Source organism: Enoplosus armatus, chromosome 21 (assembly GCF_043641665.1).
Source record: "Enoplosus armatus isolate fEnoArm2 chromosome 21, fEnoArm2.hap1, whole genome shotgun sequence".
Classification (NCBI taxonomy): Eukaryota; Metazoa; Chordata; class Actinopteri; order Centrarchiformes; family Enoplosidae; genus Enoplosus; species Enoplosus armatus.
In genome coordinates, this window is record NC_092200.1 from 20047708 (window position 1) to 20065162 (window position 17455).

A 17455-nucleotide genomic window follows, 5' to 3' on the forward strand; every position below is an offset into this window, starting at 1 on the left:
TGGGATAAGCACGCAAACCTATCCTCACCTGAGGCGTTGTACTCTCTGACCTCCACATAGTCAGAAGAGCATACTGAAGTGGTCTGCAGGCTGAAGTTTCCATAGCTGAGGGTGAGGTAGTGTCCTGTGGGCCCCTCCAGGTACCACTCGCAGCTGGAGCTGTCAGGGTAGTTGGATCCTGGGAAGCCAGGGCTGTGGATCGTACCCCTCTGACCTATGTAGGTCCCTCCGCATGTTGCTGTGATGAGAGCGGGCTCTTTTTTTAAATCCTGATATCAACACTAAAAGTCATTCTCACTGCATCTCTACTACAAAGTTTGTCTGAAACCTGTTGTCAAACCCTCTATGTAGAAGTTTTCTCTTTCTTTGACACCATCCAGTGACAGTAACAGGAAGTGACATATTTTTAAAGACAACAAAGCCTGAAATTGACGTTGAATGGCTCAATGCACTTACGTAGGATATGTTTGTTGCTTGTTAGGCGTGAGCCGACTATGTCATGATTAGAACTGAATCCATATCCAAAACCCTAGCCCTGGATTCGGAAAACCCTCTTCAGGTTGTGTGTGATGATGCGTGATATGCCTACCGATCGAGTACTTTGCCTTGAAGCCCCTGTGTGTGACGCTGTTGTCAGTCCGGAACCTGAGCAGCAAGGAGGAACCTGTGGAATGCTGGGTAGATGGCCGGGTGTTGCCACAGAGCCGGGAAACTAAGCCAGCGCTGGAAGTCGAGCCATCGCGCAGCTCCAAGTAGTCGTGCAGACAGCTGAGAAATACAAGAATGAATACCTGGAAACATGTCTTCAGAATCATAATCAGCTTAACTGTCAGTATGTGGACACACACAAGGAAGAGGACTCTAAATGTATTTACACACAGAACAATTTAGAAACAAACATACAGCTGAAAACAAGGACAAAGCTGGACACAGATAGATAATCATAAACTGATATGTCTATATACAAGTGACACTTTGCTGAACTTTCATGACAGAAATTTTGGTAAGGAAATTTCAGCTGTAAGGGCAGGGTTCCTCCAACAATGTCAGGCCATGATGACCCCACTTCAGGCCTCCATGCTCTCATGACCCCACCAGCCAGAGAGTTGTCAAGTGTCACGTGACTTGAAGTCTACTTTATTTGTTCGTATAAAAGGTTGAGCTTATATCAAAATGACGCTAGCCTCCTTTGTACAAATGATACAATAAACCATGATATGACCCTTGTCGAAAAGGAAAAGCAAAGAAAAAGAAAAAGAACATGTTCAGTTGAAATAATACTGTTTAGTGCAAAAACACTAAGGGCCCTAGTTAAACGATATATGGCATGGTCTAAAGTGCATTTAGGGCGTGTAGAACTCCCCTTTTGCTATTTAAACGGCGCATAATCTGGGCGCAAAGTGAGGCGCAAGGCGCAAAAGGGTTGTATTTAGTCTCTTAATTATTCAATTAATTGTGTTTTGGGTGTAACATGAATTAAACCAATCAGAGTGTCATCTCCCATTCCCTTTAAAAGCCAGGTGCGCCTGCAAATACACCGATATTTAACTGATGAGGAGGAGGAGCGCTGAGTGAACAAGCAGTGGTTAAATTGTGCCGAGGCTGTCTGGGGCTCAGGTCTCAGGTTTTCTCAGTCTTAAAAATTCAAACAATAAAACCAGTTTTCGTCGTAACTGTGGAGAGCACAGGCCTAAATGAGGTGCTGTAAGAACTTGTGAACATCAGAGCTTCTGCACTGGGTGTTTTGTCAGAGTGATTGACATCAGCTGATTGGTTTATGCGCTCTCCCTCCTGCCTGTCGGCGCATGGAGAGCCGCCTAAGAAAACGCCACGTAAAATAGTAAACAAAGTATGTAAACTATGTGATTTTACAACTTTTACTGTTAAATAAGACGAACATAACATGACCATTTGTGTCCTAGAGGTGAAGCCTACCTTTACTTTAGCTCTGGAGGGGCTCACTGGACCCGTTAAAACCATGGTCTTTGAAAACAGACAATGCGCAGTTAGCAGAAGGGGAGTAGAACACAACGAGGACGTCGGTCGGAAACTAGCAATGACACTTGTGCGGGTTTGCGCTGGGTGTAAGATAGGGCCCGTCATGTAAGCAGTGATGAGCCAGTAGAAATGTAAAAATAACCAAACAACAGTGGAAGAGAAGGTAGCAGGTGTACCTGCTAGAGGGCTCAATGTAGAAATCATCCTCAAAGTCAACTTGGACAGCTTCTCCATTGGGCACAGTTATGACCCAGATACAATCAATGTTCTGGGGGTAGTTCTGAGGATAATTAGGCGAAGTGATGTACCCTGGAGGATCATTGTCGTTCAGCTCAATGAAGCCTCCACACGCTGCGGAAACAGAGAAGCAATAACTTTATATCGGACCAGCATTACTCATTGCATCAAGTCCACCAAGCAGATCCTCCGTGACTTGATATAATCATAATGACCTGACACATCACTGCACTAAAAAAAGCACTACCATAACTAACAGCCCCCATGATGTTTTGGGATGTATGACAGGAAGTATACAGTTGCCATGAACAACTGAAAAGACAACAAATAGTGAAAATCTTGAAGGACATTGGACCATATTTCAAGGTGAAACAACATATCGAATAACCCATTGGCTACCGTTACAGCTAACAGCTAACGTTAACATTTCTGTTTCATAGTGTTACACGATACGATAGGGAAGGCGTAAAAACATCTATGCACGTCTAACTGTCTTGCTGAAATGATAACGATTTGTCAGATTCCCTACGGTAATACAACTTGCAACCTGGAACACAGCAGTATGATATGATGACAGCATTTGAGCTTCCCACCCTGAGCTTGACGTCACAGGAAAATGGCCGCCGAGTGAATATGGTCTATTCAGTCCACTACATCACTACCACAAGAAAGTACATTCTAAAAATGACCAGTCAACCCACAGATGACTGCAGTAGTATCAACGGAAGGAGAACATTTGGGAGTAATTTAACTGGTATAACTGCTCTTCCATTTGCATTGAATTAGCCTGTACAGGTATTTTTCACTTTACACAGAAGAAATGGAACAAAAGGAGCTGCGGCTGTACCCTGACTGTGGGCTTCGAAGGTCATCTTAAAGCCGCTGGCCTCATTACTGGAATCAGACACAAAGTGAACAAACAGGTGGTTGTCACTAGTCTGGAGGAGCGACGGCAGACTTGAACCGCAGAGACGTCCCCCCAGTAGCGGAGATGAACCATCCGGACCATTCCTGAGCTGTGGAGAGAGCACTGAATGAATAACAAACCGAATCGATAGCGGATCCAGAACCTCAGACAGAGGGAAATACAGTTGTTGTACCTGAGAATTCTATGCAATAAAAACTGGAAGGTTTACTCCTCGGTCATGATCCACTGTTTCAAACACCAAGATACATGAGTGGAGTTTTTGTTTAGAAGGTGGACCGATTGGATGGTGAGAGATACAGTACTAAGTCAAAGGGAGGTGAATTTGCTCTTTCAGTCTTGAAGACATTTGTCCCCTCATCTAACAGGCATTTCAATCTCTCTGGGTCATTCCCATGTTGAGTTGAGGTAAGGACAGTGTCAGGTAGGTCAGCTGATGGCTGATGGTCTCTCCCCAGAGCAGACAGAGAGAGGAGATGGGTTATCTCATGTGGTTTGAAAGAGGAATGAAGGGGGACACGGATAGTTTGCGACACACAACACAGTGTGTTTACACGCACTTAAGTAGACTTCTCAACTTCTCGAGGCTACTTTGTGTTGGCTTCAGTTGTAGTCGGACTTTGGATGGAATGACTTTAAATGTGAGAATGCATCGCGACGCTGTTACTCTCCCACTGACTGTAGTCTTTGTTCTGCACATGGGTTCTTGTAAAAAGGTGGTTAGGAACCCAGTTAAACATATACATGACCAGGAAATAGCTAATCCCCTACCCCGATTACAGAAACCAGCCCACCGAAGAAAGCCGACTGTAACCCCACTACTGCAAAATATGCAGTACGGACCAGTCTACCTCGCATACTGTGTCCCACAATGCAAAGCGCTGGTGGTGGATTGCCATTAACGTTACGTAAACTTTCACTTACTTCACCTCAGCAGTCCACCAAAATCTGTTTCGGAACAAATTTGAGGCAAGAAATAAGCAGCCCAGTTACTGAATCTTCACTTGTATTCAATCTAAAAATGGCCTCATTTGAAAGTTTGGTCTGACTTCCATAAGGCGGCGGTATAATACCTGAATTATTAGTACTTCGGCTTTCCAAAACAAAAACCGGCTAAGCTTCAGTCCAGTTGTTAAGTCTGCGCCAGCTTGACAGCTTTCACACTTCGGAGAAAGGTCTAGCTCAACCCATTATCATTCTGGGACAGGGGGAAGAAAACGCTCTGGCTTGTTTGTATTTCTTTAAACCAATCACAATCGTCTTGGGTGGCGCTAAGCCCTGGATGCAGCAACGGTAAGGGGTAAGGGGAGGAGAAAGCCGACTGAAATAGTCGGCCAATGGCGGACTACTCCCAACAGCCTACATCCGGTGAGTCAGACTACACCGGCCCAAACAAACTAAACTAAATGGGGAAATGCACCTGAGCCAAACATGTTAACATGTGACTCTGTGACCTCACCGCAACACATAATAATTTACCTCAATGACCCTCATGTGACTGGAAAAACCTGTTACTCCCACAAGTCTGTAGACCTGCTGAAGTCTCTGTGCAGAGTGGCTTACTATAGCCAGCATGGCTCTGGTTTTGAACTTTTATTCATAATATACCGATTTTGCTCTCCATAATGTTGTTTACCTCTAGGTAGTCTCCCGAGCTGCATGTTGTTCCATAGCCTTGGATCTGGAAGGGGTTCTGGAAGGTGACAGAAACCCTGAACCCAGGCGTCACCATCACATGCCAGTTGCAGCTCAGACCAGGCAGGTAGTTCTGGGGGTAGCGGGGACTGCTCAGCACGCCCCTGTCTACATGCAGGAGGCCACCACAACCTGACAGAGACAAGTATTATGATTATTAGTATTATGAATATGACTATTGTCGTTGTAGAGTAGTGGCAGTAGTGTACTGTGGCAGGAGATGTGTGGGAAAAGAAAGAGAAGGGGACCTCCTATTTACCACATGTATATAGTACACATAGTACAAGTACATACTTTCTGCTAACAATCCCACATTGCAATGTGTTATAGAGATGCTAAAATTACAAACGTGTGACTTGGGACCTCTCAGTGATGACAAAATGACCTCCGCACTATTCAGCACCTCCACAGAACACATCTCAGCACTGCTTTGATTGCTGACGTTGCTGATCCCCACACCCTATTATTTATTCTGGTTATTTTTGAGTTTTAATTGAATTCAACTCTTGCTAGGACTCCCTCCCGGTCACACTCCATGGGGCAGTTTGTGACGCTGTAAATTCCATTCGCGGTGGAAACTATTTTCTTGTCCACACACACATGCAAGAAATCTGAGAGTCATTTCTGATTCTTCCTTAAAGTCTGGCAAACAAAGACACGCTGTTGTTAGTAGTTCCCATGTTATCACGTACTGTGAAAATGAAAGCTAGGGGCTGTTTAACATGCTTTTATATCTCCACGTCTTGTAACTTCATTACTTTTCTATGAGGGAGTCTGCATCTGCAGCAGTCTTGTCCTCACTGATACCCTGAGATCACTGAGATCTCACTTATAACCGCTGAAAGATGCTTACGCCACTTCTCACGATTTTATACTGATCCTTGTCACACATTTCATTTCACTTCATATGAAACAATGAATGACATATCCACTTTGTCATAACCATTCAGGCCCAGCGGTGTTTCAGTAAACCACCAATTATTACACAAGCAACATTTTAAAGATACGGGCCAATCCAAGATCTTTACACATGATGAGATTTCACAGAATCACTTTATGGCATCGAATCTGTTTGAAATGTATGGAATGTTGCTGGTCGCTTGGCAACTGCTCACGGCAAATGTTGTTTTCGACTGGTATGAAAAGTTTGGATAGCCCGGGCAGAAAGACCGGAAGCAGGAGGAAACTGCCGGTCTGTGCCACTAATAAACACGTTGCATCTTTGTTTGTTTGCACAAAAACCAAAGAGGAAAAACAACAAGTTGGATTTTCACAGACAGTTGAGTTCAGTGCCATTGATTTGTCTGCTGGTTGCCTGGCAGCCTAACAGTCATAACAAGCCTCTTGGAGGACACTGTGCTGCACTGAAGGGCTTTATTTTTCCCATATGAATCCATCTTCTCTGACTGAAGGAGTGTTAAAATGGTTGCTGGTGCACACCACAGAGAGCTATCCCGGCTTTTAACCGACACTTAATGGCATTTCTGGAGGTCTTTGTTTTTGGACACGAGAGAGTAAAGCAAAAATATGGCTGTGTGCTTGTGGTGCATGACCTCTGGAGAAGGAGGCATTGAAGCCTCGGCCACTGACGGTGTTGTCTGAGGAGAAGTGGATGAACATGGAGTCTCCTGTTGAGTGGAGAGAACCTGGAGGATCCCGACCACACACACTGGCCAGTATGGGGGATAGACTGTTCGCACCTGGGAACACACACACACACACACACACACACACACACACACACACACACACAGAAGGGAATCATAAGATGTCCTGAAGAACAAACAGACCTACCACAGTAGCGTATGTATATTCACTAAAAAGATACCAGCGACTCTTTCATGGTAATTGGTTTGATCCTGTCTCTTCATCTGTCACGCATTACACCCTGGGGGGAAGGGGGGTGGGGGTGGTTCTCCCATTATTTACCTGGACATCAAAAGCCCCTACCTTCATCCTTACTGTGGTGCTTCTGTTGAGCCATCCACCTGTGTTGTGTCCGAGTCATACCCCCCCCCCCTTCAAAGTAACAGTTCAAATTAAGTTTAACGGTTTAAATTGAGTTCAAGTATCTTGTCAACAAAATGTACTTTAAATGACCTGTGCTCCCCAATACGGGGCCAGGCTTTACGCCTTTATGAAACTTCTCAGGTGACAACGTGTGGTTCAACAGTAAGCCTGTGGTTTCGGCACCTGCCAGACACCCTACTCCTGCAGTGAGATACCACGTATGCTCTGCCACTCCAGTGCCTGTAGGCGCCTCGCAAGACATGGATGTAGTAATATGTGTTGTTGAGGTTAAGTATGGAAAATGTTGTTACCCTATAGCTAAGATGTTCTTCAGAGGTTGACCTTTTATGGATCTCCGACACCCGAGAACAGGGGGCAAGGGTTATAAAAGGAAGAGCAGAACAAAGGCTCGGGGTCCTTTTTGGTCCTTTTTGGTGGTTGTTGTTCTTTTTTAGGTCCTTTGGGGCTTTTGGTTCTTTGAAAGACTTTGTTACTTGGTTTTTGCTTATTTGCTTTTGTTTCTTTAAGTTTTATATTTTCTTCTTTTTATACATTTTGTATTAATTTACTCTTTTGATAAAACTCCAATAAAACTGGGTTGTATTTTGTACATTCCAACCAAAATCCTGTGTTGCTCCTCTCTGAGATCATCTAAGTAGCCACCCTCAGGTAAAGAGACTACTCTCCCTTGAGATATGCCGACAGTAGATAATAATTTGACTTTAATGGGTGAATTCTAATAAAAGCTGCTGTACTTATATTGCAATGTGCAACATGGAAGGACGTGTTGAATAGGTTCAGTTCAGTTGTCTGATGTTTTGCTGCTGTTGTGTTATGTTTGGTGTTTAGGTTAAAGTTTTCTGAATATTGGGGACATAGGGAGGGATTTCCTAAATGTATCTCTAAATTATAAATTAGGGATTAGGGCCTTGAGGCAGGCCCAGTGTAAAACCAGGCGAATGTCCTTAAATTGTCAGAGAGGACCTCCTCCAGTATTGGTCTGTTCCTTCAGGATCTTACTGAAGTACCACCAATTTCCAAACACCTACTGCACACAGATATTCCTGTTAATATCCTGTCGTGGGCACATAGTCGACTATATAGGCCCTAAAGACGTGATATTCCAGGAACGTAACTCGACTCCCTAAGCAGACTGAGGCGGTCTTGCATGCAGATTTTGTGAGTCCGTTCGAAAACCTAAGTGTTAGGTGGAAGTAGATGGAAGTTATCACCATATTGATGATGCATATGTATGATTCCAGTGAATATACATTGTTGAACTGATTAATGAAGGATTACACTGGGGAACACAATTTTTGTTGAGTTAGGTCTGACAGCTGTTTTTAACTAATTTTTGGGTGCGGAATCCAAAACTGATCTCAGTTTTTCTCTATCACGTCAAGTTTTTGAACTATAGGATCCCCGTTTTCTTAAAAAATATGAAAAATACTGTACTTAACAGATATGTGTGTGATAGTACTGACCTATTGGGAGCTGCACACACCTCTCACCGCACTGTCTCAATTGTGACTGCACAAACAAGTTGCCACGTAGCTGTAGATGAGTCCAAAAAACTTGACGTGCTAGAAAAAAACTGACTGCAATTTTGGAATCAGCATGCCAATTTTAGTTTTAATCAGCATAAAAATCTAACTCAGCAGAAATTGTTTTTCAAATTGTTCCCCAGTGTTATCATAGATGCATTGGCTAAACAGATACACATGTACTTGATTACCATGGAAAGATGGATTCTTATAGGGTATAGCTACAAACAAACAACAAGACGTGGTGCTTTTGTTTTCTACTGGCATTTTTACATGCGTAGCCTCACTCGCTCGCAGGATCACGATTAGCTAGGCGCGCTCCAATACGTTGTTTGTAGTCATGTGATTCTGATGGCGCTTGAAGTTCCGAACGAGGCAGGAAGTGAAAGGCAGAATGGACCATGATGGAGGAAACCCGTGCTGTGCTAGTTATTGTTGACGCATTGTGTCGTCACCAGTCAACATGTGTGCGAAATCTGGAATCGCCCGATGCATTGTTAAATTATGGCTAAAATCCTATTTTGAGGTCACAGTGACTTTTGACCTTTGAGTCAAAAGTGTCACCTATTCAGTGGCCGATCAGCTGTGAAATATGGTCATCAATTCTTGAATTATGGCCCAAAACGTGTTTTGTGACGTCACAGTGACCTTTGACCTTTGACCACCAAACTCTAATCAAAGTTATGAAAAGTTGGTCCAATATTTACTTTGGTGACTACGGGACAAAAGAATGGGTCATAATCTGTGCTCACGTTCACTTCTCCCATTGGAGTGAATAGACTCAGGACCTGCGCCTATCACGGCTCACCGTCTCTGATGACGAGGCTGTCAAAGTAGCAGGTGGGGTAGTCCTCCATGTCCAGATACAAGAGGTTGAACTCCACAGTTGAGTCTGGGGAACGTATCAACCAGGTGCACTCCTGGTTAGGAGGGTAGTTTTCAGGCCAGCCAGGAGAATAGAGGAAGCCGGGAGTCTCCCCTGTTATTAGCGCTCCACCACAGGCACCTGAAACACAGGTTCGATCAAGCATGAGACACAGAAAAAGTATGAGCATGTAATCATAATTTCAGGAACTTCTATCCATAAGATAATAATTCATACACACACAAGTTATTAATTAACGGCACCTTTGGTTCAGAGTGAATTGATACCCACCCGTATTTCAAACTACATGTATGTACTAAATGTCATTTTCACTTTCACTTTCTCTTATTCAGCCAGGAAAGCAAGTGTGTGTATATGTATAGACGCAGACATATAATCAGATTATATTGCTGCTCATGCAAACACACAGACAAAACCAAATTCCACACCCTGCATTCAGTCGGTGCATATACTTCCAGCCAAACATGCAGGATTGAGAGGCGTGCAGCGCACAACATGACAAGGAATGCAAATGCGTTGTCTATCTATCTCCTATGTCAATTCCAAAGAAGGTCTCGGTTAGTGTTTGAACAGAGAACCAGGGCATTGCGCATGGTTTCCGGTTTCCTCCCACAGCCCAAAGACATGCAGGTCAAGTGGGACTGTGAGCTTCAGTGGTCTCTGTGTCCACCCCTGTAATTGACTGATCGATAGCGTCCAGCTGTTTAACAGATGTTTCCTTGTACACTTGAAGGAATTTTGCCTTGTGCTTTTGTGTTTGCGCTACATTTATTTGAATTTGTTTCACTTGCAACTGGCATACCGTGTGTATTACCGCATGTCTGCATGTACTGATTTGTGTTTTTGCTGCTCCCCTGCACACGTTGCGCACATTGCAACACAACATTGGAGGTGGACATTATATATTTGGGAGGAAGCATCATTGGCTGTGACTATGTACTGCAGCGGACCGAAAGGGAGATACACTACTGACCACGTTCCCTTTTGTTTTGAGATATAAAACAGCGCTGTCTACTTGAAAAGCCCCTATTATTATCATTCAAATCAATAAATTAGAAGTTTTATCTGGAACACTAAGCAGCCAAGGATGAACTTACAAAAACTTTAGCTCCCCATAAGAAAAGATGGATTAGCCCTACTAGATTTGCTGTTTTATCACTGGGCGTCGCAGCTCGTCACAGAATGGCTTCAGACAGTCAGTTCTCTTGCATATACAATACAAATACTTAAAATAGTGCCTGTTGCCAATAATGCTTACTTTGAATATACTTGTACATCATGTGTGTTTAGAGTGCACACACGCTGAATAACACTGAATGTTTAACTGCAAGAACTAGGCCGATGTTGATAATGTAGAAGTACCTCCGTACTAATTTTCCTCTACTTCTCTTTTTGATTGTGCAGTAGCACATAGTATGATACATAGTCTTATATGTTGCTGTGTTGTTTATGTAAAAGGCTCAAAAAGGGACTGTTTTGTCTGACCTGGTAGAACAGTTGGTGGTGGTCCAGAGTCCTGGACAGCGGTCCATTCCACGAGGAAGCCTCGTCCTCCCACCACTGAATCCGACTGGAACTGCAGGGTGACGGTGCTTCCAGAGCTTCTTAGGGGTTGGGGCAGGGCCACACCACAGAATGACCCAATGGGGTAGTAGTGAACACTGGGGCCATCAAATATCTGGAGACAAACAAGGATTGAGGGCAGTCATCGCCACCACCCCGCTCTCACCGGGGCTGTGTTCTCTCTCCTTCTCTCATACATCATGTACACTGATCAAGTTAAAGTTAAAGTGACCCTGTTGCACAGTGTTCATTCTTCTATGAACTGGTGACAAGAAGCCTTTTTAGGACTAAATGTGTATTTTACGTGGCACCACCTCATGCCTGGCGACCTTTGACAGTCATGATCTGTAAGAATATCTAGCAACATCTTTGAGAAAGCCGGCTTTTAAATGGGTGGGTGGATGACAGACTGACTGCCTCATCATTTCTAATGTCGTGTATCTCATCAACTGAAAAACATTTGATTTGCATTCTTGCTGCGCAATCAATGATCTGATGCATATGGATCCATTTTAAAGCAGCCTATGGATCAACATTGACTCAGTTGATTACTGTTGCAATGAAGCACTAGCCTATGTGAAATAAGACACAATGGTGCAAAAATCAAGGATACAATGTGATTTCACAGCACACAATGTCTCACTTTGAGCTGGTCGTAGTAGCAGTCATACAGGTCCTCTATGTCCATGTCCAAGAAGCGAATCTGGATGTAGCTGTCCCCGTCCACAGTTATGGTCCAGCGGTAGTGGGCATTATTGGGGTACGTTCTGGGATACAGTGGGGATGCTATCTGGCCAAACTCTCCCACCAGATCATTACCATACACTGAAAAACAGTGAGGAAGTCGACGTTAGAGACACAACACTGTAATACTTCCATCACGTGCATGCACAGGAGGTCGAGACCTAATACCAACAGAGTCACATGCAACAATGACAGAAAAGCTCAGATCTTTTACTTCAGAAAAGTACCAACGCCACTATGTAGAAATACTCTGTCACAAGTAAAAGTCCTGCATTCAAAGCTTGACCTAAAATATGTTAATCTTACTGAAGTACCACCAATATAATATATCCTAATGTTGCAGCTGGTGAAGGTGGGGCTAATTCTAATAACTTAATATAATTTGATTAACTTTAATAATACATCATCATTTATTTGTTGATTATATTTTGTATCACTAATCTCAATCCACAAAGTAATTTGAGAATAAAGTTATCAAGTGAGTGTAATGCGGTAAAAAGTGCAATATTTGTTCGTGTTTGCGGTTTGTTTAGAAGCAAACTAAACACACCGTGTTCTCAATTCTCCTGCTTTTACCTGCTTGACACAGGTTGGTAAACCGTAAATAAACTGTAATTTTCTACCTTCTAAGGCCAGAGTTAATTAATGTGTCTGTCCGCTAAAGGTTGAGAGTGCTTGTAATGATTTTGACATGCATAAAAGACCGAAAGAAAGTAAGTCTGTCGAAAGTTTTCCTGAGGTGACGCCATTTTCCACTATTAACTTAAAGGCTCCTACACGCTGTTAATGTTTAATATATGTATTGTGACTGAGATGTTTATAATGAATGCTCATGTTGTTAACATTGAATATTGGTTATTAGTGACACCTAAGTCTTAATACTTATGACATATACAACTGCCTAAATAGTGACACGGTGATGTTAATAAAAAAAAGATACTCACAGTGTGAGAAGGTGGCTCTGAATCCTGCTCCGCTGACCGACGCGTCTGAGACAAACTTAACCCACAGGATGTGGCCAGTCACAGAGGTGTAGTTGGACGGGAGCGAGTTTCCACAGAAGCGGCCAACCAGAGGCCCAATGGAGTTGCCCTCCCTGATTTCCAGGTAGTCATTCTGACAGCCAGCGTCTCCCTGCAGGTGAAAGATACTGAACAAAAACACCAGAAGACTCTTACTGACAATCCACGATGAAGTATTCGCTAAATGCCAAAGTATGAAACGTTTAACTGGAAAGTACTCAAACAGGGAACGTGCACCTTCACTATCCGCTTTACTTTGCTCTTACTGTCTCTGTTCAGGTTCATAAAGCCACGTCGCTGTCAAAAACATCGAGACTGGCTTCCAAGGTCACCTTAAGCTCACACCGTCAACTTCCTGCTAATGAGTTATCTGATAAAAAAGGGGGCGATTTTTGGCTCCGCTGACTCTGTTTGTGAATAGCAATAGCAAATAGCAGCTAATACCAGTATCAGTATGTTAGACACAGAGAAAACCTGGTAACAATCAAATACATATTGGCCGACATATATGCCAATACATCTGTGAAAAGCTAATACTTTTATAATAATATAATATGAATGTGGCCATGGTATCACTGGAGCTCTACACTGTATACACACACTGTCTTATGGATCCCTGTGTAGTTACCTTAACAGCACAAAACCTTTATCTAACCCCACCCAACTCTATCCATAACCTAAACAGAACCATTTCAGCATTATATCTGAACTGTGACGAAACCAAACTCTGATTAGTCCTTCGACAGAAAATGAATAGGCTAAACCCATAGCCAGTGATATTCAATTCAATTCAATTCAATTCAATTTCAATTCAATTTTATTTATATAGCGCCAAATCACAACAAAGTCATCTCATGACACTTTACAAAATAGAGCAGGTCTAGACCGACTCTTTATAATGTGTGATATTGGTGATTAATTCATTTTTTCAGGTGTAAAACATAGTCACAAGATTCGCTGTTTTCTCTGTTTTACACCATTGTAAACTGAATACATCTTTGGGTTTTGGACTGTTGGTCAAACAAAACGAGTCATCTGAAGACTTTTGGCTCTGGAAAATCCACTACTGACATTTGACAGACCAAACGATTAGTCACAACAATAATTTGCTTCTCAAGAAAAATCACTCCATCCCGTAGAAAAAGAACACGGCTTTCAGTAGGTGGCCTACGTCGCTGGTCCAAGCGAAGCTACAGTAAGCCCACTCTGAACAAGGCAACACCACTGTAGCTCAGTCGTGACAACAACCTAAAACAAAGGGAGCCAGAGCAAAGCTGCTCACACTGGTGAGGGGGTCATCGCTCAAGGGTCAGCGGACGGGGCGGACAAAGATCAGGGAGAACTTTCACATCTGACAGCAGAGACCATCTTTGAACAGAGGCAGGGGCACAGAATCACTTGTTATGACCAGAAGCACAGAACTTCGGTCATGTTATGACATCTGAGCAAGTTCCATTTGCTGAGGAAGGTTCCAAGGTCAAGAATGAAACGACTTGACTCACATAAATGAAAGCTGGAGACGATTCCCTGGTGAGCTCCTGATGGTCCACACACACTCCACATTGGGCGGATAAGCATCTGGATAGTTGGGGCTGTTAAAGGCGCCACTCTCCATCACCAGATCTCCTCCACAACCTAAGCACAAGCGGTGACAACAATGGGTTTTCCTGGCGGTCCTGTCAGTGTCAGTGTGTGTGTGTGTGTGTGTGTGTGTGAGAAGGGAATGATTTTGAAAGTGCAGTGTGGTCACTTCTAAGTGTGTCCAGCTAACTGTGAGGAGGACGTCCCGGTGTGTCTTACTGGAGGTGGATGCTGAGTAGGTGGCTCGGAACCCTTTTGCGGAGACGGAGTGGTCGGAGATGAAGTTGACCACCAAAGCGTTACTGAAGGATGTCACTGGGTGAGGTACGTCAAAGCCGCAGTAGCGCCCTGACAAAAAGTGACATTGCATTTTAAATCAATCTCAACACACACAGCTTCACTACATTCAACCGGTGCAGTGATGTCATGGCATATTGCACCATTGTTAACGTATTATGCAAACGTCGGACAGTACAGGCATACTAACCCAGTCTGCTCTCTCTCTCTCACACACACAGTATAGCTACCTATAGAAGGAGCCTGGTAGTTGTCTCCATCCAGGATGTTCACAGCATCATGGGAGCAGTTGGAGTAGATCATCTCCAACTCAAAGTCAGTGAAAGACAGGCTCACATGGTTGACTGGCCACAGAATGACAAAGTCAAAGGTTAAAAGTACACCACGTATGCAACAATAAGGTTTTCTAGTCTGGGGGCCTCGACTCACATGGTTCCTGTGCTTTGATGATCCAGCTGCAGTTCTGGTTGGGTGGGTACATCGCTGGGTACCGTGGCGATGTAATGGCTCCGCCAACATCGTCTGTTATGATGGTTGCACCACAAGCTGTTGAAAACCACACAAACAAACAAAATTACATCGCAATTTCTTCAGTCATGGAAAATTGAATAATCCTATAATCAGTACACCTCGTCGAGATCAGTTGTGTACTTTGTGCAGCCTTACGTTGACATGACAGTAGTCGGAGACGTGTTGTGGTGTAAATAGAACAGCATTTGTCAGCACAAGTGAGTACATAAAAGGACTGGGGACGTGATATTCCGCCCATGTTCTAGTGACTGAAACAGAGGGGTGAAAGGAGACCCACCCTCAGAGAAGCGAGCGCTGAAGCCACGGTGGCTGCGGCTGGAGTCGGACCTAAAGCGAACAAAGATGGTGTTCTGGGTGGAGGTGATGACGGGAGGAAGACTGGTGCCACACACATGGGCGAGCAGGGGAGAAGATATGGTCGGACCATCATGGATCTACAGAGGGACAGGCAGATGTTTCAGTAAAGCTACGTAGCTAAACGTTAAGCATAAATGGTTAACGGTTAATGGACTACATTTATATATACGACTCTTACTCACGCATTTGCACACAAAAAACAAATAAAATAGGGCTTCTAATAGGTCAGCGACAAAACAAAATTGCTTTGGCACAATCATATAGAACCACAAATTCCATGTTCCTAAATCAGTCACTCACCTCCACGTAGTCCCAGGTGCAGTTGCTGTGGTATTCAATGTCCAGGTCAGAGAAGTTGAAGAAGACACGGTGGTTGGGATCTACACTGATGACCCAGGAACAGTCCACATTGTTGGGATAGCTGCTGGGATACAAAGGAGAATGGATCTCCCCCGATGGAGCTGTGACTGGACCTCCGCAGCCTGCAGGAAGAAGGAGAGAAGATGAAGGGTTCCTCAGGGTGCTCTTGCTGCTGGAAAACCGTGCAGGTGTCTATTCTTGTCTGGGTGACGCGAAGTCCTCACAGTGTTGGCCCAAACTGCGTCCCAATCTATCTGTCTATAAATTTGAGACATACCTTTGTATCATATACGTTTACTTTACATAAAAGACACCTTTTTTCGCTTGGGTACTGGTGAGGATCATCTAACAAATTCTATGTGATCATGGTCCCGTTTGACTTTTGGAGCTTTTAAAACAGATCTTAGTTTAGAATATAGGAATTAACATCAATTGTCATGTTTTGAAACACATTCTTCAAAGGAGAGCAATGACTCCTTCACCTACAACCAGAATACCTTTTTTGAATGAAAGCTTTACCTCCTGACAGTAGCATATGGGCTAAGATACGGCATGTCACAGATACATTTATTGTTTGAAATGTGAGAGAGTAAAAAGTCCTTTGGTGTTGCCTTCAGGCTAGTAACTGTAACTGTGGTAAATGGACTTCACTTATAGAGCGCTTTTCAACCTTAATGGTTCTCAAAAGTGCTTTACAGCTTGGTCTCATTCACCCATTCACACACAGATGGCGACTGAGCTGCCATGCAAGGTGCTGGCCTCCATCAGGAGCAAATTGGGGTTCAGTGTTTTGCCCAAGGACACTTTGACAGGGGACGGGGATTGAAATGCCAACCCGCTCTACCCTGCTCTAACTTCAGTTCTTAACTTCTAACAGTGATAACCAGTCCAGCTTAGACTGGTAATTACCAGGAGGGCTTATACTATGTAAGGCCTCGCACTATCCACTCTTTTGCAATGTTGGATTTACTTCCGTATGACGAAAGCCTCGACAGCTGTGTTCCCATGGAAACCACGCCCACGCAGGTCCAGCGAAATGTGACAGCTACAGTAGCTGGGAAAATAGGGACATGAGGTACTGAATTTGTTGAATTTAGTGTTTATTGGACCACAAATGGGACAAGAATTATATAGCTAGCATGCTATTTCCTAACTGTGTGTTCAGAGGGTGTCTGGTGTTGTAATGTAACTGCGCTCCCAGAATGCAGGGTTGCTTGTGGTTCCTAGAGTCTCCAAAAGCCGAACAGGAGCCAGAGCCTTCAGCTATCAAGCTCCTCTCCTGTGGAATCGGCTACCAGTTTGGGTCCGGGAGGCAGACAGGAGGCTGTTTGATAACGCTTATAGTTAGGGCTGGCTCAGGCCTGCCTGGACCAGCCCCTAGTTATGCTGCTATAGGGCTAGACTGCTGGGGGACTTCCCATGATGCACTCTCCATCTTTACACATTCATGTCCCTCCAATGCATGTTACTAACTCTATATCTTCCCTGGAGTTTCTTTGTGCTTTGTACTATTATCAGTCAATTATTATTATTATAATTATAGCTGCTATGGCTACTGCTAGTGCTGCCATACATCTCTGCCTGTCTGCCTGTCTGCTTGTCTGCCTGTCTGTCTATCTGTCTCTCCCCCTCCCTCTGCCTCCCTCTCTCTATATGTCTCTCTCTCTCTCTCTCTCTCTCTCTCTCCCTCTCTCTCTCCAACCCA

General features: G+C 43.9%; 1 protein-coding gene across 1 annotated transcript in view; it reads right to left on the reverse strand.

Annotated features, from left to right (window-relative positions):
* cubn (cubilin (intrinsic factor-cobalamin receptor)) overlaps positions 1-17455 on the reverse strand; it is a 64639-nt gene that overhangs the window by 15660 nt on the left and 31524 nt on the right. Inside the window, exons 31-46 of the mRNA XM_070927946.1 lie at positions 15691-15872; positions 15311-15467; positions 14932-15048; positions 14733-14846; positions 14425-14553; positions 14127-14259; positions 12547-12752; positions 11502-11683; positions 10781-10973; positions 9218-9415; positions 6409-6555; positions 4797-4987; positions 3083-3251; positions 2175-2349; positions 590-768; positions 29-238 (exon numbers count right to left, since the gene is read on the reverse strand). Coding sequence (XP_070784047.1) covers positions 29-238; positions 590-768; positions 2175-2349; positions 3083-3251; positions 4797-4987; positions 6409-6555; positions 9218-9415; positions 10781-10973; positions 11502-11683; positions 12547-12752; positions 14127-14259; positions 14425-14553; positions 14733-14846; positions 14932-15048; positions 15311-15467; positions 15691-15872 — 2682 coding nt within the window. The remainder of the gene's footprint in view (positions 1-28; positions 239-589; positions 769-2174; positions 2350-3082; positions 3252-4796; positions 4988-6408; positions 6556-9217; positions 9416-10780; positions 10974-11501; positions 11684-12546; positions 12753-14126; positions 14260-14424; positions 14554-14732; positions 14847-14931; positions 15049-15310; positions 15468-15690; positions 15873-17455) is intronic.